This window comes from Eimeria tenella, genomic scaffold (assembly GCF_000499545.2).
Source record: "Eimeria tenella Houghton genomic scaffold, Eth_scaff35, whole genome shotgun sequence".
NCBI classification, from domain to species: domain Eukaryota; phylum Apicomplexa; class Conoidasida; order Eucoccidiorida; family Eimeriidae; genus Eimeria; species Eimeria tenella.
This window is the reverse complement of record NW_013543232.1, coordinates 1-20274: the sequence shown is the minus strand read 5'-3', so window position 1 is coordinate 20274 and position 20274 is coordinate 1. Positions and strand designations below refer to the sequence as shown.

The 20274-nt window shown below is 60.1% G+C and overlaps 5 protein-coding genes across 5 annotated transcripts; 3 read left to right on the top strand and 2 right to left on the bottom strand.

Annotated features, from left to right (window-relative positions):
* Window positions 1–406: 406 nt before the first annotated feature.
* ETH_00023925 (uncharacterized protein) lies at window positions 407–661 on the top strand (the record flags this gene model as incomplete). The annotated part of the gene is made up of 1 exon (XM_013376449.1): window positions 407–661. One exon carries the CDS (start codon window positions 407–409, stop codon window positions 659–661), a length of 255 nt encoding a protein of 84 aa, XP_013231903.1.
* Window positions 662–1652: 991 nt separating this feature from the next.
* On the bottom strand, window positions 1653–10481 carry ETH_00023920 (uncharacterized protein; the record flags this gene model as incomplete). The annotated part of the gene is made up of 13 exons (XM_013376448.1): window positions 1653–1951; window positions 2276–4857; window positions 4977–5567; window positions 5731–6410; window positions 6584–7245; window positions 7598–7658; window positions 7853–8224; window positions 8485–8800; window positions 8941–9196; window positions 9379–9480; window positions 9657–9891; window positions 10142–10314; window positions 10421–10481. 13 exons carry the CDS (start codon window positions 10479–10481, stop codon window positions 1653–1655), a joined length of 6390 nt encoding a protein of 2129 aa, XP_013231902.1.
* A 1307-nt stretch (window positions 10482–11788) lies between these two features.
* On the top strand, window positions 11789–16137 carry ETH_00023915 (uncharacterized protein; the record flags this gene model as incomplete). The annotated part of the gene is made up of 6 exons (XM_013376447.1): window positions 11789–11922; window positions 12609–14086; window positions 14211–14248; window positions 14487–14925; window positions 15177–15214; window positions 15598–16137. 6 exons carry the CDS (start codon window positions 11789–11791, stop codon window positions 16135–16137), a joined length of 2667 nt encoding a protein of 888 aa, XP_013231901.1.
* Window positions 16138–17302: 1165 nt separating this feature from the next.
* ETH_00023910 (uncharacterized protein) lies at window positions 17303–17596 on the bottom strand (the record flags this gene model as incomplete). Its single annotated transcript, XM_013376446.1, has 1 exon — window positions 17303–17596. The coding sequence occupies one exon, from the start codon at window positions 17594–17596 to the stop codon at window positions 17303–17305; it is 294 nt and encodes a 97-aa protein (XP_013231900.1).
* A 256-nt stretch (window positions 17597–17852) lies between these two features.
* On the top strand, window positions 17853–20234 carry ETH_00023905 (uncharacterized protein; the record flags this gene model as incomplete). Its single annotated transcript, XM_013376445.1, has 3 exons — window positions 17853–19397; window positions 19639–19785; window positions 20070–20234. Coding segments are annotated over 3 exons (1857 nt in total), but the record flags the coding sequence as incomplete, so codon positions are not given.
* Window positions 20235–20274: the final 40 nt, after the last annotated feature.

Here is a 20274-nt window from a genome sequence, read left to right as displayed (position 1 = left end):
GCTATTTGCCCAACAACGCTGCAGCGTTAATGCGGCTGCAGCACAGCGCCCCTAGAGGCGACTGCAGCTAGCAGGGAATGTGGCGGGGGCTGCTTCTTATGTCGGCAACGCTTGAATTTTAAGAGCCTCTAAACAGTCTTTTCTTGAAGAATATGCAACAAGGTGTAAACCACTGGTTTGCGGTGAAGAAGAACGCGGTCCACTGGCTCTTTGCAGTTGGGGCTTTGGCAGGGGCCCCACAGTGAGGCCCGCAGCTGGAGCTGCTTTGCGTAGCGAGTAGCAGCGGCTGCAGTTGCTTTTACTGTTCAGATTTGTCTCATTTATTTAGAAGAACAGAACTGTAATTCTCAATCTCTAGCCCGCTGCTTACTACCAGCTGCTTCCGTACAGCCTGCGGGCAGCAAACATGGTTGGGGACCCCTCGTCGGGTAAACAGCCAAAGGGGGGCCCTGACAAGGCCCCACAGGAGCCTCAGAGGGCGTCTGCTTCTCCAGCTGATGCAGTTAAGGAAGATTACAGAAGTGAAGGCGCTGTGGCACTACACGAGGTGCGATCCCTGCCAGGAGGCCGTGAGGTGTACGTACAGGTCGGCGGCATCTTCCTTCTCGCTGACGCTGCCACCGCCGAACGACGCCTTCGGCAGCAGCAGCAGCAGCAGTGAAGAGCAGCTGCAGCAGCTACACGCAGCACCGGCAACGGCTTCACCAGCAGCAGCTGCACCACTACCTGCTGCGGCTCCAGAGGCCCACGTGCCCCGCACCTCCCTCCCCAAGACAAAACCGCACTACAACTCAGTTGCTGCTGAGAGGCAGCAGAAACGCTGCAGCAGCAGCTGCCCCTCCATTCCCGGCGCAGCAGCGCCGTTCTGCGCAGCGAGAGTTCGACAGTATACATGGGCACAGCCCGGCAGCTAGCTAGCTAGCTAAGGGGAAGCAAACTTGATTAGAAACTGAACTCTTTTACCGTTTTTCCGCATGCTCGAAATAGCTGGTTGCATCCCGTAGCTAGCTAGCTAGCTAGTAGCTGCCTTGTTAGCTAGCGAACTAATTCGTACACAACTAGTTGCTGCTTCGTGGCCTGCTCCAGAAAACAAGTAAGATGGAGACAAGAAAACGCCCAAGCGTTACTGACACCGCAGCTGAAGAGCTGCCGCACCCACACTGTACACAAATGCCCGGCAGCTGCGGGCTCACTTAGTAGCCGTAGCTAGTGCTTCTGCTTCTGCTGCTGCTGCTGCTGCTGCTGCTGTGTGATGGCCAGCCGCCGCTGCCGCCCCCTTCTGCGCGCAGCTCCCACGAGTTGACTCGGGGCGGACCTAGCTAGCTAGCTAGCTAGCTAGCTAGCTGCGGTGGACACGGCTAGTCATCTGGCTAGCCAGCCAGCACCACTTAAAGGGGTGCCACAGAGCGGCGAAACATTCGCCGCAGTGGCTGCCGGGCACTCCTTCCGGTGTGGTGTGAACGCTGCTGCGTGCCGGGCAGTCGGTAGCCAGCTGTGTAGCTAGCTGGCTGGCTAGCAGTCGCTAGCCAGCTGTGTAGCTAGCTAGCCATCTAGCTGGCTACGCAGCTGGCTAGCTAGCTAGCCAGCTAGCTAGCCGGCTTGCTCAGCAGAACACGGCGGTGGAAGGCCCCCGGGTGGCCGGCGAAAGGCCATTAGTCAAGCGGGTTTGTAGATCTCGCCTGCGTCCATATACTCTTGTCAGCTGCTGAAGCTGAATTGGGGCCAACTGTGGAGGATGGAGTGGCTCCTGGGAAGCCAGAAGCTGCTCCTCCAAAGAGGTTGGCACCCTGGGTGCCCAGCCCCCAGCCCCCAAATCCCTGCTGCTGCTGCTGCTGCTGCTGCTGCTGCTGCTGTGCTGCTGCTGCTGCTGCAGCGAAAAAGCCCCCCGACGCCGGCTGCTGCGCCAGAGAGGCAAAGCTAGTCCCTTGTGAAGCAAATGCAGAAAAGCCGCCTGAAACGGCAGCAGGCAGCAATGACAGAGCAACGCCTCGGCAGCGTCAAGAGCAGCAGAAGTAGCAGCAGCAGCAACGGCAGCACTAGACCCAAGTGAAGCAGCAGCAGCACAGGGGCAGCTGCTACCCTGCGCGGCCCCAAAAACGCTGTCAACGCTGAAACAGGCAAGACACCTAAGCACCAGGGCCGCTGCTGGAGCGGGGCCAAAAGCTACTGCAGTTGCTGCAGTGGGGCCAAAAGCTGCTGCAGCTGCTGCAGCGCGGCCAAAAGACACTAGGCACAGCAGGCAACACAAACAGCAGCAAATGATATAGCCACACACCTTGCTGCTGGTTGTTAGAAAAGGCCGACCGGGTTGCTGACATATCGGGCCCCCCTCCCAGCTGGACGTCGCCCAGGCCGCTGCTGTTGGTGGACTGCAGCAAACAGGCATAACGGCCAAAAGGAAGCAGCAAGTTAGCTGCTGCAGCAGCTGCTGCCACTGCTGCTTCAGCTGGCAGCAACTGCAGAAGCTCAAAGGCAGCGTCAGCAGCAAAAGCAGCGCAGGCGAAACTCACCAGCCCGAAGTTGTATGTTTGGCGCTGCCCCACTGACAAGTCGCTGACATTAATGTTGCCGAACGAAAAGCTCGGTTGCTGCTGCTGCTGCTGCTGCGGCTGCTGCTGGGAGAAAAGAGAGCTGCCAAAAGGAGAGGCAGCGCCTGCTTGGGCTCTTCCCGCTGCTGCATTGGCAGCTGCTCCAGTATCGCCACCGCCGCCACTGCTGCTGCTGCTGCTGCTGCCAAAGATGCCGGGCCCCAGGATCCCCACAAGCCCACCCGTGGAGGGCCCCTGTGAAGCACTTCCTCCAAAGGGCCCACTGGAGCTGAAGGGCCCCGAGGCTAGTGAAGACCCTTCGAAGCCGGAAGCCTGCGTCGCTGGTGCTGCTGCCAAGCTCTGCCCTATGCTTTTAATGTCTAATGCCGTGCTGCTGTTGCTGCTGCTGCCGAAGCCCCCGCTGAACAGACTTGGCGGCTGGCGTGACGTCTGTGGAGTGCTGCTGCTGCTGCTGCCGAAGAGGCCTCCGCCGCTGCTGCTACCGAAGAGGCCGCCACCACCGCTGCTGCTGCCGAAGAGGCCCCCACCAGCACCGCTGCTGCCGCTGCTGCTGCCAAAGAGGCCACCCCCGCCGCTGCTGCTGCCGAATAGGCCACCCTCTCTGCCGGCTTCGGTTTGGGCAAAGAGCCCCCCGCTGCTGCTACTGCTGCTGCCGAAAAGACCACCAGAGCTCCCGCTCTCGGCGCCCCCCTTAGCGCTGGGCTGACTGAGAGTGCCGAACGGCAACTTGAGGGAACTGCTGTCGCCTTTGGCAGCAGCAGCAGCAGCACTTTCCTCTGCTGCTCTTCCGTCGCTGCTGCCAGCCGCCCCGGCCTCTTTGGGGGCACCACCCCCAGCCTCCTTGGGGGCCCCCACGCCATCCTTGGGCTTCTCCGAGGCCGCCTTCGCCGGCTCCCGCCCCGCCACAGCCTTCGTGGGGTCTGGGGGCAGCAGAGCTTTGCTGGACTCTGGAGGCAGTACAGCTTTCGTGGGATCTGGAGGCAATATAGCTTTCGTAGGATCTGGAGGCAGTACAGCTTTCGTGGGATCTGGAGGCAATACGGCTTTCGTAGGATCTGGAGGCAATACAGCTTTCGTAGGATCTGGAGGCAATACAGCCTTCGTAGGCTCTGGAGGCAATACAGCTTTCGTAGGATCTGGAGGCAATACAGCTTTCGTGGGATCTGGAGGCAGTACAGCTTTCGTGGGATCTGGAGGCAATACAGCTTTCGTGGGATCTGGAGGCAATACAGCTTTCGTGGGATCTGGAGGCAGTACAGCTTTTGCTGGACTTGGGGGAAGTACAGCTTTTGCTGGACTTGAAGGAAGTACAGCTTTTGTGGGGTCTGGAGGCAGCACAGCTTTGGTGGGGTCTGGAGGCAGCACAGCTCTGGTGGGAGCTCGAGGAAAGAAAGCCTTAGTGGGGACTGGGGGCATTGGGGCCGCTGTGGTGGGGCTGGGGGAAGCTGCTGCTGCTGCTGCTGCTGCTGCTGCTGCCTTAAGGGCACTTCCTGTAGGGGCTGGCTGAGTCTGTGGGGTCCCCGCTGCTGCTTTCAGGGGCCCCCCTGGAGCCCCCGCCTCTCTCGAAGCAGCAGCAGGCAGCAGAAGGGCCCCTGGGGGCCTCGCAGGGGCAGCACTAGGGCTGTCGCTCTCGGAAATGCGCCCCGCCAGCTCGTCGCTGTCGCTGCACAGACCGCCGCCCCTTCTGCTGCTGCTGTTGCTGCTGCCGCGCCCGCGGCCGCTGAGGGATCCTCTGCAGCTGCTGCTCTCGCTGCTTCCGCTGCTGCTTCGGCTGCTTCTGCTGCTGCTACTGCGGCTGCTACTGCTGCTGAGGCACTCCACATCGCTCCAGCCTTCTAGGCTGCTGCCTAACGTTTCCCACTCAGCGCCCAGATCTCCTCCTTGCTGCAGCTCTGCTGCGGTCTTATCTTCTTCAAGGCTTGCCTCCTCCTCTGCAGGCCCAAGTCCTTCTGCTCCCCCTGGAGAGAAGCCTGTTTGCTGTTGCTGCTGCTGCTGCAGTCGCTGCAGCAGCGCACGGCGGCCCGCTGCCTCTCGCGCGCGGGCAGCAGCCTCCTCCTGTAGCAGCTGCTGCACCAGCTGCAGCGGGGAAGTGGCTTCCGAAGACTTGAGGGCATCTGCCGCACCCGCAGGGGAGAGAGCAGAGTCCAGCCGCAGCTGCAGCCACTGCTGCTGCTGCTGCTGCTGCACCAACTGCGCTAGCTCCTCTGACTCTGCACAAGGGTGCTTCTGAGATGGGGGCACCATCGTTGCCTGCTGCTCCACAGCAGACAGAGACTCTTCTAGAGTAGCAGCATCCTGCTGCAGGCGCCTGCAGCAAGCAGCAGCAGCAGCAGCAACACAACACATCACGCCCAACCGTTTCGGATAACCCAAAGAACTCCAAAAGATGCACAGCAGCAGCAGCAGCACGAGTCAGCAAAGCATCACCTGGCTCTCTGCATCAGCTCGGAGATAGCTTTCTGCTTCTCCTGCAGCAGCAGCAGTTGCTGGTGTTCTCTCTGCTGCTGCTGCTTGCAGCTACCAGCACGAACTTCCTGCGCCGATGTTGACTCCGGTACTGCTGCTGCAGTTTCTGCAGGACCTTCGTTGCTGCAAATGAAAAGTGACTCCCTCATGCGACTTCCCAGTGTCTGTATAGCTTGAGCAACATCTTGCTCTGCTGCTGCATCGCGGCCCGCCTCTGCTGCTGCCTCTGCTGCTGCTGCGGCGGACTGAGATTCACTGGCCTGCTGCTGCACCGGCTCCTCCGTCTTCGCCTCTAGGAAAGTGGAAGGCAACATGAAGCGAGCGCCAGGTCTGCACGGTTGCCTGCTGTTGCTGCTGCTGTTGCTGCTGCTGTGGCTGCTTTTCGCAGCAGATGGCGCCTGCATGGCTGGCTTCTGTTGCTGCTGCAGCAGCAGCTGCTGCGAATGTGTCGCGTCTGGGATCGCATCGCCAATAGCCTCCAAGGCCAAGGCGTCAGCGCGGCTTAGCAGCAGCTGCACCCGCCGCTGCTGCTGCATCACTGCAGCACCGAGGCTGCAGAAGCACAACAACACACTGCAGCAGCCGCTGCAGCGTGCACTGCAGCTGCAGCACGAGAAGCAAACACTGCAGCAGACACGGAACGCGCAGAAGAAAAACTGGCAGTGTAAGGGGCAGCAGCAAATACAGCAGCAGCAGCAAGAGGGGTAGAAAGTACCGCTGCAGCTCCTGCTCCAGTTGCTGCGCATCTTGAGGCGGCAACTCTCGCAAGTTCTCAGTTAGCGCCAGTTGCTCTTCATAAAGCTGCACTTGCATTAATTGCTGCTGCTGCAGGCGCAGCATCAGCTGCCGCAGCTGCCGAGCCCGCTCTTTCACACCCAGCCGCTGCTGCTGCCTTTCCTCTAGCGAAGAGCCACCAGCAGCAGAAGGCAGGAGCAGCGCAATGTCCTCCAAGTGCTGCTGCTCGTCAGCCATGAGAGCCAAAAGGCTGTCGCCTTCTTGCAGCTCCTGCTGCAGCAGCTGCTGCTGCACCAACAGCCTGCTGAGAATGCGTCGCACTCTGCCGCTCGCCTTGGCCTGCGTCTCCTCCGTGTCTCGAAGGTGAGACACTCGCTGCAGCAGCAACTCTTGCTGCTGCTGCAGCTGCTGGACTGCCGCCTGCAGCCCCGCCACCTGCGAAGCCAAGGTCGGCTGCTGCTGCTGCTGCTGCTGCTGCTGCTCTACCTGATGCCGGTCAAGTTGCCGCAGCTGGTGCCTAAGTGAATCCTGTGCTGCAGAGCAGCAAACCTCAGAAGCAGCTAGGCGCCACTCGAATGCACGCAGAGCAGCAGTAAGAGGAGCAGCAACAGCAGCAGCGAGAGATCCAGGGGCACCAAAGAGCTCTTCGCCGTCGGCCACCTGAAAAGACACCACGCAGCTGGCAGCAACAACAGCGCAGGCAATCGAGGCAAAAGCGACAGCAGCCTCACTAACAGCAGCAACAGCAGCAACGCGGACAGGGGCAGGGCCACCAGCAGCAGCCACTGCTGCGCCCTGCAGCAGCAGCAGCAGCAGCAGCAGAAAAAACGCACCCGTCTTAGAAGCTCCGACACCTCCAGGTGTTCTGGAGAGGACTGCAGCCGCTGCCGCCATCTGCTGAGCACGCTGCTGCTGTTGCTGTTGCTGCTGCGTCTGGACACAGCAGCACGCACCGTCTGCCCTGCTGCCGCAAGAGTGGCTTCCCTCGCTGCTTTGCTGCTGCTGCTCCAGCGCTCCTCGTCTGCAGCAGCAGCGCGGCTGCTGCTATGCTTGCTGTGCCTTTCTTCATCGCGCTTGCTCCTCCTGCTGCTGCTCTTCCCAGCGTTGCTGCTGCTACCACGCCACCTCCCGTGTGCAGCCTGTCGGCTGCTGCTGCTGGTGCTGCCCCTCCTACCACTCTTGGTGCTGCCTGGCTTTCTGCTGTGGCTCCGTGCCTTATCTCCTTTGCTGCTTATGCTGCCCTTGCTGCTGCTGCTGCGGTGCTTGCTGCTGCTGCTGCTGCCGCTGCTGCTGGGCTTTTCGCCTGAAGCATCGGCCAGCTTTGCCCCCTGCTTCAGCGGCTGCTTCCCAGAGAGCCGCTGCAGCCACAACTTCATTTGCTGCTGGTCTTGCTGCTGCGGGTGCTGCTGCAGCGGCGGCAGCAGCGGAAGCTCTACGGATTCCGTATCTCTCACCACTGCCAAACAGCGGTCAGCGAAGTGGACAGTCACTTCTCCTGCAGCCAGATGAGCAGCAGCAGGTGCAGCAGCAGCAGGTGCAGCAGCAGCAGGTGCAGCAGCAGCGACCCAAGCAACAGCAGCTGCAGCCGCAGCTGGCACCGCAGGAGCAGCAGAGTGCCGCCGCAACAGCGGCAGGAGCAGCAGCAGCAGCCACCAAAACAACAGCAAGTGCAGCAGCTGCTGCCGATACAGCAGCAGCAAATGCAAAGCCTGCAGCAATGGCTGCCGCCGGGCATATACGCAAGCGCGCAGTGGACAGTTCCACCACAGGGGACCTTCTTGATCTAGTGAACTCTAAACCCTAAACCCTAAACCCTAAACCCTCGGGAGTCAGCTCTAGGCGCTAACCTGTCGACTCGGCGATGAAGAAGACAGCAGGGGAGCTCAGGAGAGGCGTATCAGCATCGGCCTGGAGTGCAGCAGCCAAAACGCAGCCCCAATCCTAAACCCTAAACCCTAAACCCTAAACCCTGAACCCTGATCTCTCTGCAGCGAGCAACTGCCGCCTGCAGGAGATTTGCATGCGCTGCTGGTGGGGCAGCCGCCCCACGAGGAAACGTACAACTAGGGTTTAGGGTTTAGGGTTTCGGGCTGGGCGCTGACCCCGTCTCTCATAACCCCGTCAGGGAAGCCCGTGAAAACCCCCAAGCCCAAAGGCCCCGCCTCCTCGTCTGCTGTCTCGAGGCCCTTCCCCTCGGCGAAGACCACGCAGCCCCACTGAGCAGCAGCTGCGAGAGGCAAACACCCACAAGCCGTCATGCGCTGCTGCTGCTGCTGCTGCTGCTGTGGCTGTTGCTGCTGCTGTGGATACTGCTGCTGCTGTGGCTGCTGCTGCAGCAGCCCCATACGATGCTCCAGAAGCTGCTTCCTTACCTTCTGCTTCTTCCTGACTGTCGCCCCAGGAGAGCCTTTTGCTGCTGCCTTGTGGCTGGCGCACAAAGGCGTCGCAAGCAAAGAAAGAGAGCTGCGTGGTGTCTGTACACCTCACGCAGACTGCCCCCCAGTCCCACAGCGGGACAAAAGCAGCACTTGTTGCTGCTCTAACCCGCCCGAGGTAGATCTGCAGCAGCAGCAGCAGCAGCAGCGCAGCAGCAGCAAGTGCCGTGAAGCAGCAGCAGCAGCGGCCCTCAGCAGCTACCGCAGGCTGCCCATAGGGAAACCGCAGCACTTGAAGGCGTTAGCAGAAGCTAGCAGCAGCAGCACCGCAATGCGCAGCAGCAGCAGCAGCAACTCGCCTCGTTTAAAGCCGCCGCAATCGGCACAAGTTGAAGCTGCTCCGGCGTTTCTGCTGCTTCGATTTTGGCGAAGAGCAGCAAAGAAGAAAACTGCTCATCCTCTGCCTCGAGCTGAGCGTCTTCTTCAGCAGCGCTTTCAAACTGCTGCGGCTGCTGCTGCTGCTGCTGCTGCTGCTCATCCTCGTCTTCTCCTACGTCTGCCACCCGCACTGCGAACAAAGCTGCTAGAAAGGGACCAGCAGCAGCAGCAGCTTCGTGGTTTCCCGCAGCAGAAAAGCCAGGGGATATCCAAGAAAGTCCTAAGCAGCGGCCCTTGCTGAAGCACAGGCACGTCGCAGCAGCAGCAGCAGCAGCTGAGGCAGCAGCAGAGCCAAGGGAAAAGCCAGACCACGCGCAAAAGCAGCAGCAGCAGCAGCAGCAGCAGCACAAGCAGCAGCTGCAGCACGCGGTGCGCACCCTTTAGCAACGGCTGCTGCTTCCAAGTCCAGTGGGCCGTCCAGGCCAGAGAGGTCAACACGCGCCAGAGACAAATCGCTGCTGCAGCAGACGCTGCTGCTGCTGCTGCTGCTGCTGCTGCTGTTGCTGCCGCTGCTGCTGCCACTCTTCACATTCGCCGTCAGAGCCCAGAGAGCCAAAGGACTGCTGGAGCAGAGCAGAGCCACAGTCTGCTTCAAAGGGCCCTCCTTGCCAAGCCCAGTGGTCCCGCTAAGTGCTGCAGCAGCAGCAGCAGCAGCAAGCCATGCGGGACGTGCACAGAGCGAATACGCCGGCGAAACGCATACCGTGGAACCGTATGCTGCTGCGCTGCACCAGCAGCAGCAGCAGCAGCAGCAGCAGCAGCGGCAGCAGCGGTGGCCGCAGCAGCAACAGCAGCAGAAGCAAACTCTAACCTACAGGAAATTCTCAGCGCCGGAGACACCGCAAGGTGCACATCTCCCCCCCCATCAGCAATGAAGAGACCGCTGCTGTAGGTATTCAGCAGCAGCCGCCCATCGCCTGCAGCAGCAGCAGCAGCAGCAGCAGGAACAGCAGCAGCTGATGCAGCGCATGCTCGCGCTGGCGTACGACTTAAAGAAGCTCGCCAAGAAGCAGCAGCGAGGCGAAGCACCAACAGCAGCAAAAGCAGCATCAAGCCAAGGAAACAGCAGCAGCTGCAGCAGCAGCAGCAGCACCTGTCCAGGCAATGCCGGTAATGTTCTCGGGCAGCACGGCTGCCTCAATCCGCAGCGACGAGGGCGACAGACAAGCTGCTGCTGCTCCTGCAGCAGCAGCAGCAGCAGTTGCTGCTGCTGCTTCAGGGGCTTTTGCGCAGTCCCCCACCCGCAGCACCAGCGCACGCCTGCCCGCAGCAACTCCTAGGAAGCGGCAGCAGCTGCTGAGCAGCAGCGCCGTCACTTCACTCTCCAGCTGCAGCATCAAAGGCAGGCGAAACACGCGGGCCACTACCAGCAGCAGCAGCAGCAGAAGCAGCAGCAGCAGCAGCAGCAACGCTCGCTGCGGCGGCAGGCACTGCGCGGCGCTGTGGGTTTCCTGCTGCTCAGGTGCGAAAGAAGCGCGGCGTCAGCGAAATAGCCACAGCAGCAGCACCACCTGCAGCAGCAGAGGCAGGAGCAGCAGCAGCAACAGCAGCAGCAACAGCAGCAGCAGCAAAACAAACCTCTATGGGCGGCTGGCGAAGCTCGAGAAGGCCTCGAGCAGCAGAGACAGCGCAATATGGGAAAACGCGATTTCCGCATCCCAGAGCCAGCAGGTTGCAGCAGTGCAGCACGCACAAGTTGCTGCTGGCCTTGCTGCTGCTGCTGCTGCTGCAGTCGAGACAAAGCCTGTAGGCTGCGACAGAAGACAGAGGGGAAAGGGGCAAAGGGGCTCTGGCCTAAGCAAAACCTCAACCATGCTTCAAGCAGCAGCAGCAGCAACAGCAGCAGCAGGTACTGACCATGTTGGAATTTGAGAGACCGGCAGTCCTCATAACACTCCATAAGGTACGGTTCCCCCATCTTGAGTGCTGCAGCTGCAGCTGCTGCGCAACGACAGCGCCGCTGCTGCTGCTGCTGCTGCCGAGGCTGCTGCGGCTTCAGGTCCCGCTGGCGCCCCTGCTGCTGCTACTGATGCTGCTGCTTGCACAGAAAGTGCTGCTCACGGAAAGGCATTCGAGGAACGCACCAGAGACTGACACCGCGGGCGCGTCGCTATGCAGGGCCGCCAGCAGCAGCAGCAAAAGCAGCAGCAGCATGGATGGTTGCTTGATATGGACCCCTATAATGCCCCCGTTCACTGCTGTGCTGCTGCCGGTTGCCTTTGCTACGGCTGCTGAGGGACCTTGGAGGTGCAGGGCCTCACGGGGGGGCCCCACGAAGGCAGCTGCTGCTGCTATGGAAGCAGCAGCAGCAACAGCAATTGCTGTACACTAGCTTTAAATGCGCCTCAACTGGTGATGATTACCGCTGGTGTTATTGCCTGTGGTGTGGCGGCCTCTGCAAGGCTAGCAAGAACAGCGCAGAAACGGTACAGAGGCCCCGAGTCCTTTGCTGCTGCTGCTGCTGCTGCTGCTACTGCTCTTGCCATTCAGCATGCCGGGATGCCGATGTTCCTATAAAGTTGCGCCGTTTGATTAAAAAGCTGCTTAAGTATTAATAATGCTTTTTAAATAATAACATTTCTATATATGCACATACTTACTACAGTTTTTGCTGCTACTGCTGGTGCAGCCTCTGCCGTTGTTGCCGTAGCTGCCTTCCGCCGACTCAAGAACAGCGAGTTGCTGCGCAGCAGCAGCAGCAGCAGCAAGAACCTTACCGCCCGCGCCTATTTCAAAAATATTGATTCTCTTCAAGAGGCCTCAATAGGACCTCCTTTGCAGCTCGCAGGAATGTAATTTGGCTTGCTGCTAGTGCCGTTGCTGCTGCCACTGCTGCTGCTCGAAGTTCGAATGCAGCCGTTGCACTGGGAAAATAACAACCCAGAGAAGCTGCAGCACAACCTTAAGCAGGAGACAGGCCCTTTAAAAGCGCTACTTCAGCTCGCCACCCGCTGCTTGCCTTCCTGGTCTTTCCACCAGCAGCAGCAGCTGCTGCAGCAGCAGAGTGGGCGGCAACGACACACCCGCAGCAGCAGCAACTTTTCCCACCATTACTTCTTTTTCAAACAGAGTGACTTCCCTTGAGGACGGGGCGCGAGCGCAGGCGTCGAATGCCGTCCGGCAGCAGCAGCAGCGGCAGCAGCAGCAGCAGGAACTGCGCATCGAATTCACTTATAGCCGGTCTCCGAACTGGGCAGCAGCAGACCGCTAAAGAGCAGCAGCCTTATGAAGAGCAGCGGCAGCAGCTACGCAGTGAACGCAGCTATTGTTTACCGCCCATCTGAACAGCAGCGGACACTTGGCAGCGAGTGGTTGACATTCAGCAGCAGCAGCAGCAGCAGCAAGGCTGCTCGCGGAAGGTCAGGCCCCCATTGGGGCTACTGAAGCAGGTACAGCAGCAGCAGCAGCACAAGCAGCAAAAGCTGCACCTCGCGGCGCTACGATGCAGCAGCAGGACGCCAGAACTGTTTTGTCGGCGCCTGAGCTTTCTCATGACAGGTTTTTGAAGGTACTCCTGCTGCTGCTGCAGTTGCTGCTGCAGTTACTGCTGCGGTTGCTGCTGCAGTTGACGCTGTTGTTGCTGCTGCTGCTGCCGTTTGAGCTGCTGCAGGCTGCTTCGGACACTGCCGTGGCTTTCTGCGGCGGGAACTTGTCCCGTTGCTGCTGCGCAGCTGCGCCTTCAGCGGCCCCTGCTGCTGCTCGGTTTGCTGCTGCTGCTGTTGCTGCTGCGTACACTGGTGCTGCTGCTGACCTGAAATTACGTGTCCTGCTGCTGCGTTTGGTTCTTCAGCGTTTAAACGAAACTCAGGAGCGCAATTTTTATTACTCTTCCCAGTACGTCCGAAAATGCTGCTGTAGCAGAGCAGCAAAGAGCTGCTGCAGGTCGCTGCTGCAGCGCCGCAGCACTGCAGCAGCTGCAAGTGCTGCAGCTGCCGTTGTGCTTTTGTTTGGCCCTGCAGCAGTCTTCTGCTTTCATTGACGTCTAGAGCAGCACATACCGCTGCTGCTGCTGCTGCTCTTTCTGCTGCTTTTGCTGCTGCTGCAGGTATTCAGCAGCTAGTGCTGCTGCCACCCCGAAGCAGCAGCTGCAGGATAGTATGAAGGCTGAGTACTACATGAGTGGCGCTGCAGTTCCTTGTTTGCTGCATGAGGTGCAGCAACGCTGTCAGCAGCAGCAGCAGCAGCTACTGCAGCAGGAGCACCAAATGTGGGATTCCTCGCTGCTGCCGCAGCAGCTGCTGCCGCAGCAGCTGCCGCCGCAGCAGCTGCAGCAGCAGCAGCAGCAGCAGCAGCAGCAGCAGCAGCAGCCGCAGCTGGGGCAGCGGCGCTTCTCCTTCGCGCCTGACGGATTAGACGTTTATTATTATATCCCAGTTCGCCGCGCTTCAGACGGCATAGTGGGGACAGCAGCGCAGCAGCAGCTGCACCAGCAGCTGCAGCAGCAGCAGCAGCAAGGTGGCATGCATGTGAGGGTGCAGAAGCAAGGAAACTGCTTTACGTGGCTTCCAGCTGAAGGTCATTTCTACTCTCCTCTAGAGTCGCTTAGGCAGCAGCAGGAGATACAGCAGCAGCTGCAGCAGCAGCTGAAGCAGCAAATAGAGAAACAGATGGAGAGAGACAAGCTAGAGCAGCAGAAGCGAAATCTGCAGCTACAGTGGAAGCTGCAGCAGCAACTGAAGCAGCAGCAGCGAGAGCAGCAGCAGCAGCAACAAGCCCTGCTGCTGAGTCAGCTGCGACAGAAGGAGCTCCGAAACTTTCACATATACTCTGACGGAGTCGGCGAGGTGCCGCAGCTTCCTCAGCAACAGCAGCAGCACAAGCAGCAGCAGCAGCAGGAACAGCAGCTTCGCCCACAGCAGCCGACACATATTGATGGGCTGTGTGAGGCGAACCGCGCCGCTGCTGCTGCTACTGCTGCTGCTGCTGCTGCTGCTGCTACGCTTGATGATGATGACGGCCGCAGCACCAGCAGAAGGTCCTCAGACACAGGGCCTTGCTGCGGCATCGGGGCAGCCCTCCCAGCTTTTCTTCAGCAGAAGCCGCAGCAGCAGCAGCAGCAGCAGCGGCAGCAGCCAAACGTGCTGCTGCACATTGCAGAGTGGCCAGTGAAGCCGCCCGAGGCGAGCCCAGACCCGACTGTGGAGCTGCTGCGGCAGAAGGTGGAGCGGCAGGAGCAGCTGGTGCAGCAGCAGGAAGTGCAGCAGCAGCTGCTGCGCCGCCAAGTTGAGGCGCTGCAGCAAAGGGCACGCCTGGAAGCTCATCACTTGGAAAAGCTGCTGCAGCAGCAGCCAGTTGCGGGCCCGAGGGAGGAGCCTGCGCCGGACGTTTCGACTCCCGAGAGCCAGCAGCGGGAGCAGCAGCAGCAGCAGGAGCAGCAGCAGAAGGCGCAGCAGCAGCAAGTGCAGCAGCAGTTGCTGCAGCAGCAGCTGCAGCAGCAGCTCCAGCAGCAACGGAAACTGGAGCAAGAGTTGCAGCAGAAGCAGCAGCTGCAGAACAACGTGCATACTGCACGCGGAAGCACAAGTGAGCTGCCATCGAAGCAGCAGCAGCAGCTGCTGCAGCAAAAGCAGCGGAGTGCCGCTGCGGTAGACCTCAGGAGACACGAAGCATTTCTTGCTGCTGCTGCTGCTGCTGCTTTTGTCTGCAGCTAATGCGTCCCAGATCATCGCAAGTGGCCCTCCGCAAGTGAGACTGGCTGCAGCAAAGCGCTGCTGCTGCTTCGGGGTGCTGCTTCTTTACGCAGCTAAAGCTATCTCTGCTGCTGTTGCTGCTGTTGCTGCTGCTGCTGCTGCCCCTTTGCTGGCCCCGAGGATTGTATTGCTATTGGCGGTTTGCTGCTGCTGTTGGTGCGCTTTTGCAGCTCATGACCCCCGCATTCTGCTGCTGCTGCTGCTGCTGCTGCTGCTTCTGCTGTTCGCCGCAGAGCCTTCAAGAAACTTTCCCAGTAGAAGTTTATCACCTGGACCGCGAAGAGTCCCCGGGGGGCCCCCGGGGGGCCCCGGGGGCCCCTGGGGTTGGGGGGCCCCCGGGGCGGCAGCCAACTTGCGACATTTTTGATTTGTCCGAAGACATGGGAGTGCTGCCGCTGCAGTCTGCTGCTGTTGCTGCTGCTGCTGACGACTGGCTGCTGCTCACTGGCTGCGGCAGCGGCGCTGCGGGGCAGCCCCAGTACCCCGGAGAGGCGCAGCTGCACGGCCCTGCGAATTCGCACACAGACACAGAGACAGGCACAGCAGCAGCAGCAGCAGCAGCAGCAGCAGCCGCAGCGTCTAACACGTCCCCTTCGTCATTGCAGGAAAGCCCAGAGGAGGACTTGAGCCCGCAGGACACTGTGAGGAGACTGTCAGGACGCGGCTCATTCGGTGGGGTGGAGGCTGCTGCTGCTGCTGCTGCTGCTGTTGTTGTTGCTGCTGCTGTTGCTGCTGCGGCGGCTGCTATTGCTGCTGCATTGTCGGATGCTGCCTCTGCTGCCGCTGCTGCTGAATCTGCTCTTGGTGCTGCTTGTGCTGCCGCTTGATGCCTGCCGCTGCTGCATGCTGTTGCTGCGCTGCTGTTTGCTCTCTCTCGAACTGCTGCTGCTGCTGCTGCTGCACCTGTGTTCGTCTTGCAACAGGCAGGAGTGGGGAATCTCCGAGAGATTTCAGCTCCGAGGTAGAGTTCAGTGCTGCCTTTGCAGCTGTTGCTGCTGCTGTTGCTGCAGCTGCTGCAGCAAGTGTTGCTGCTGCCAGTGCCCGATTTAACGTTGCCTTTGCGGTTGCTACTGCAGCTGTTACTGCAGCTAGTGTTGCTGTTGCCGCTGCTACTGCTGCTGTTCTCGCCATTGCGGTTTAGTCTGCTGTTGCTGCTGCTGCTGCCAGCTTGAGGTTGCCTTGCTGCCGCTGCTGCTGCTGCTGTAGTGTTGAAGCATCAGAGGCATGCGACTCTCTGGACTGAAGGGGCCACCAAAGAGGTGCTTCCTGACTGCCGTGCTTGCTGCTGCTGCTGCTGCTGATGATGATGATGCTCACCCGGTGCGGCTGCTTTTGCTGCTGCAGGGGGCGCCTGTGGTGTACGCGCGGTTCGGCCAAGTGGCTCATCGGTACCTTCAAAGCATCGACCGAATGGCCCGCAGCATAGAGCAGCAGGAAAGGCAGCAGCAGCAGCAGCAGCATCAAATCGAGCGGCAGAAGGAGCAGCAGGAGCAGCAGGAAAGGCAGATGCAGCAGCAACAGCAGGTGGAAGAGCAGAAAGAGCAGGAACAGGAAAGGCAGATGCAGCAGCAACAACAGGTGGAACGGCAGGAACAGCAGCAGGAGCAGCAGGAAAAGCAGCAAAAGCAGCAGCCGCAGCAGCAAATGGAGCAGCAAAAGCAGCAGCAAGAGCAACAGCAGCAGCAGCAGCGAGGGCAGCAGGTGCTGCAGCCGAACTCAAGTAAACGAGCGGCTGTAGCTTCAGAAGCGGCGGAAATGGCAGGAGATGAACCGACAGAAGCCGAAGCAGCAGCAGCCGCAGCGGCAGCAGCAGCAGCTGCAGCAGCAGCAACAGCAGCAGCGAGTGCACCGCCAGAGGAAGCAAATATAACAAGTGCAGCATGAGGCTGATGTGAGCTTCCCTGCTGCCTCTTTCCGCGTTTTGCTTTCATGTGTTTCAAAGAGGGGCATAAGGCGGCAGCTCGAAATAGCAGCAGCAGCAGCATTTGAGCAGCAGCAGCAGCGTACAGGTGCAGATAACTCTGAGTTTTGCTTTTATATGACACCAGCTCGGTTGCAGCTGCTGCACCGGAGCGTGGTAAGCTGCTGCTGCTGTTGCAGATGCAGCCAAGGCCCTAGATGCAGCAGCAGGTGCGTTCTAGGCCCTGCAGGTTTTGCTGCTGCAGCAGCAAAACCTAATTCAGCAGCAGCAGGTAAACGGTGCATGGCAGGGCCCCGTTTGAATAAAACCTTTAAATGTGTGCGTAGCTCGACGGGCAGGCAGAGGACCCTGCTGGGCTGGCACAGCAGCAGCAGCAGCAGCAGCAAGCAGCAAAGCTGCAGCAGGGGCAGCGCCTGTCGCTGCAAGAGCTGCAGCAGCGCTGCAGTAGCAGCGGCAGAAGACGCAGGGAGTCTAGCAGCACCTCTGGGCGCCCCATCAGAAGCAGAGAGAGCAGCAGCAGCAGACAGGTTTGAAAACAGAATAGAAATAAAAGTGCAGAAGCTCTAAAGGAAATGGCTAGCTGCAACTCACTGCGGCTAAAAGCTGGTGCCAACGGCCCGCTGTGGCTAGCTGTGGCTAGCTGCAGCTAGCCGTGGCTCCCATTGGCTCCCTGTGGCTAGCTGTGGCTAGCTGCAGCTAGCCGTGGCTCCCATTGGCTCCCTGTGGCTAGCTGTGGCTAGTTGTGGCTAGCTATAGCTAGCTGTGGCTAACTATGGCTAGCTTTGGCTAGCTGCGGTTAGCTGCGACTAGCTGTAGTTTGCTCTGGCTGGCTGTATGTAGCTAGCTGTGGCTCCCTCTGGCTAGCTGTGGCTAGCTGTGGCTAGCTGTGGCTAGCCTTGGTTAGCTGTGCCAGCTGCCCCCGGTGTATCTGCGCTGCTGCTGCACCTTGAGGGTTTTGGCTGTGCTGCTGCTGCACCTTGAGGGCCTCAGTGCTGCAGTCAGCATGCATGGGGGGCCTCTGCTGCTGAAATGAGAAACGCCTGCAATGCCGCTGCTGCTACTGCTGCAGCAGGTGCAGCTGGATCAGCAGCAGCTGCTGCTCCTGCAGCAGTTGAAGCGCGCAAGCCTTCATGGGAAGCCGGTGATTAAGCTTTCCCGCTGCAGCTGCTCTTGCTGCTGCTGCTGCTCTTGCTGCATCTCACGCTGCCGTTGCTGCTCCCGACTCTGCCATGCCATTTGCGGTCGCTGAGCAACGCAAAACAAAAACTGTAGTATCTGCTGCAGCAGGTTTGTCAGACATACAGAGAATAGTTCAAATGCAGTGCAGCAGTCGGCGGCGGAGGCGTGAGCAGCAGCAGCAGCAGTAGCAGCGCCCAAGGGGCCCCTGCTGCAGCGGGTTTGCTGCAGGGGAGAACTTCCCATCTTCTGCTTCAGCAGCAGCCCAAAAAATAATTGGATTTGGAAGGAGGAGGGGGTCCTAAAGGATTTAGAGCAGCTGAGGCCGGGAGGCTGCACTGTGGGGCCCCGCAGCAGCAGCAGCAGCAGCATCGGTCCTACCGGATTCCGTGGCAGCTGGGCTTCTGCTGTAGAAAAGTCTTTTTCAAGAGCAGCAATTGCTCTTGAACGGTGTCGCAGCAGCAGCAGCAGTAGCGGCAGCAGCTGCAGCAGCAGCACCTCAATGTCTGTACACCGTAAAGGGAATGCTGCAAGGGCGGGGCACAGGCCCTCTCGAGGAGGCTCGAGGCCCCCGGGGGGACTGAAGCGCCACTCGAGTGCCCCTATTAGCAGCAGCAGCACCAGCAGCAGCAGCAGCAGCAGCAACAGCAGCAATGGCAGGGCTCGTGGGAAGCCTGGGACCGGAGGGAAACGAGGGGCCCCCTACAACCGTGGGGGCCCTCCCAAGAAAAGATTCGACAATAAGCCCAGCAGCAGCAGGCCTGATGTAGGCAGCAAGCCCAAGCAGCAGCAGCAGCAGCAGCAGCAGCAACGGCAGCAGCAGCAGCAGCAAAAGCAGCACGCCGAGGGACAGAGGAAGCCGCAGCAACAGCGGCAGCCTCCCCAGCAGAAACGACGGCATCAGCAGCAAGAGCAGCCGCAGCAGCATGACGACCATGCAGCAATAAAAGATGAGCAGCAGCAGCTGCAGCAGCAGGTGAAGGCGGCGCTGCAGCAGCGGCATATCAAGGACGCGTCGGCGAGGCGGTGGGATCGCTGGCAGCAGCAAAAGCAGAAGAGGGAGCAGCAGCAGCAACAGAAGGAGCAGCAGCGCGCAAGCAGCTTCATCAGCGGCTCAAGCAGCAGCAGTGCGAAGCCTGCTGCTGCTGCTGCTGCTGCAGGAACTGCAGGCACTCCCTTTCTCGTTGCATCACACTCTGACGCTGCAGCAGCAGCAGCAGCAGCAGCAGACGACCTGCTGCAGCAAGAAGACGTGCTGCAGTGGCTAGACAATTGGGGCAAGGGCCCCTGGCACGCGGCAACGAAAGGCGCAGAGAGCGCAATAATGGAGTTGCCTATCCCCTGCAGCAGCAAACAGAGGAGCAGCAGCAGCAGCAGCAACAGCAGCAGCAGTAGCAGCAGCGTGGACTGGCCCCTCTGGGCAGCTGTGGGGGACAGGGCGCTGCAGCACGTCACCAACAGGCTTCACGCTTTGCTGGAGACGGACGCAGAGCAGCGCTGGATGCTTAAGAATGCTGGTTTGCTGCAGCAGCAGCAGCAGCAGCAGCAGTCGGGAGTGAAGGCGTGGCGCAAGGGAGCAGCAGCAGCAGCAAGAGGCGAGCAGCAAAAGGGCCCCACGCGAGGAGACGAAGTTTCTTCGCTGGTGCTGCTGACGCAGGAGGCGCCCATCTGCAGCAGCAAATGCTTGCTGCGGCTGCTGCGGCATGCTGCTTCCAGAAGCAGATCAGAAGCGCATGCTGCAGCAGCACAACTTTTTGAACTTTTCTCTGGCCCGCTGCTGCTGCCATCCTTTAGGAAGCTGCAGGGCGTGCTGCAGCACCCGCAGTGGCTGCTCGACCGCGTCACGGAGCTGCTGCCGCTGCTGCAGCAGCAGCTGCAGCAGCAGCAGCAGCAGCCGAAGAAGAAGCAGAAGACCCACCGCGAGCCCCAGGAGCAGCAGCAAAATAAGAAAGAACCCGCCAGAGCTGCTGCAGTTGCGCTGCTGCAGCTGCTGCTGCTGTGGCGCTTCGAGGAGATGCTTGCGCAGCGCTACAGCGCCTTCGTAACGGTACGTATGCAGCAGCAGCAGCAGCAGCGACAGCAGCAGCAGCAGCAGCAGCAGCAGCAGCTTTGAATGAAGCAATGCAGAAGCAGTCCGGCAGCGCAGCGGCGCTACTGTCAAGTTACAAGCGAAACGCTTCTTGCTGCTGCTGCTGCTGTTGCTACCGGGTGTTGGCGTTCGCCGCCACGTTTATCTTCTGGCGTTGCTGCTGCTGCTTCTACTGTTGCTGCTGCTGCTGCTGCTGCAGGTGCTGCGGGCGCTATCTGAAGACAGCATTTCAGCCCTTGCTAACCGCTCCTTAAAGTTTGCTGCTCAGCTGCTGATAAGGAAGCCGGAGCAGGAGCAGCAGCTGCTTTCTCTTCTTGTTTCAAGGCTTGCAGCTCAGGAGGGAAAGGTTTGCTGCTGCTGCTGCTGCTGCTGCTGGTGCTACTCGCCTGCTCGTGTGCTGTGCTAACTGCTGCTGCTGCTGGTGCTACTCGCCTGCTCGTGTGCTGTGCTAACTGCTGCTGCTGCTGCTGTTGCCACTGCTGCAGCTGCCGCTGCTGCTGTTGTTGCTGCTGCTTGTGTACAGCGGGGGCGTTGATTCCGCATTTTGCATGGCACCCGGTGCCTTGAGTGTTGCTGCTTTATGCATGCGTCCTTTGCTGCTGCTGCTGCTGCTGCTGCTGCGGGTCTCAGGTGGCGTCTTGCGCGTCGCTGCAGCTGGCGCTCGTGCTGCGCAGACACCGGCCAATGCTGCCCGTAGTTGCTGCCTACACAGCAGAGTTTGTGGAGCAGCGGCTTGCTGCTGTGCTGCAGCAGGGAAAAACGCATGCAGCAGCAGCCTGCTTCGGGTTGCTGTCGGTGTACAGACACTCGAAGCAGCGGCTGCCCGCGCGCTTCA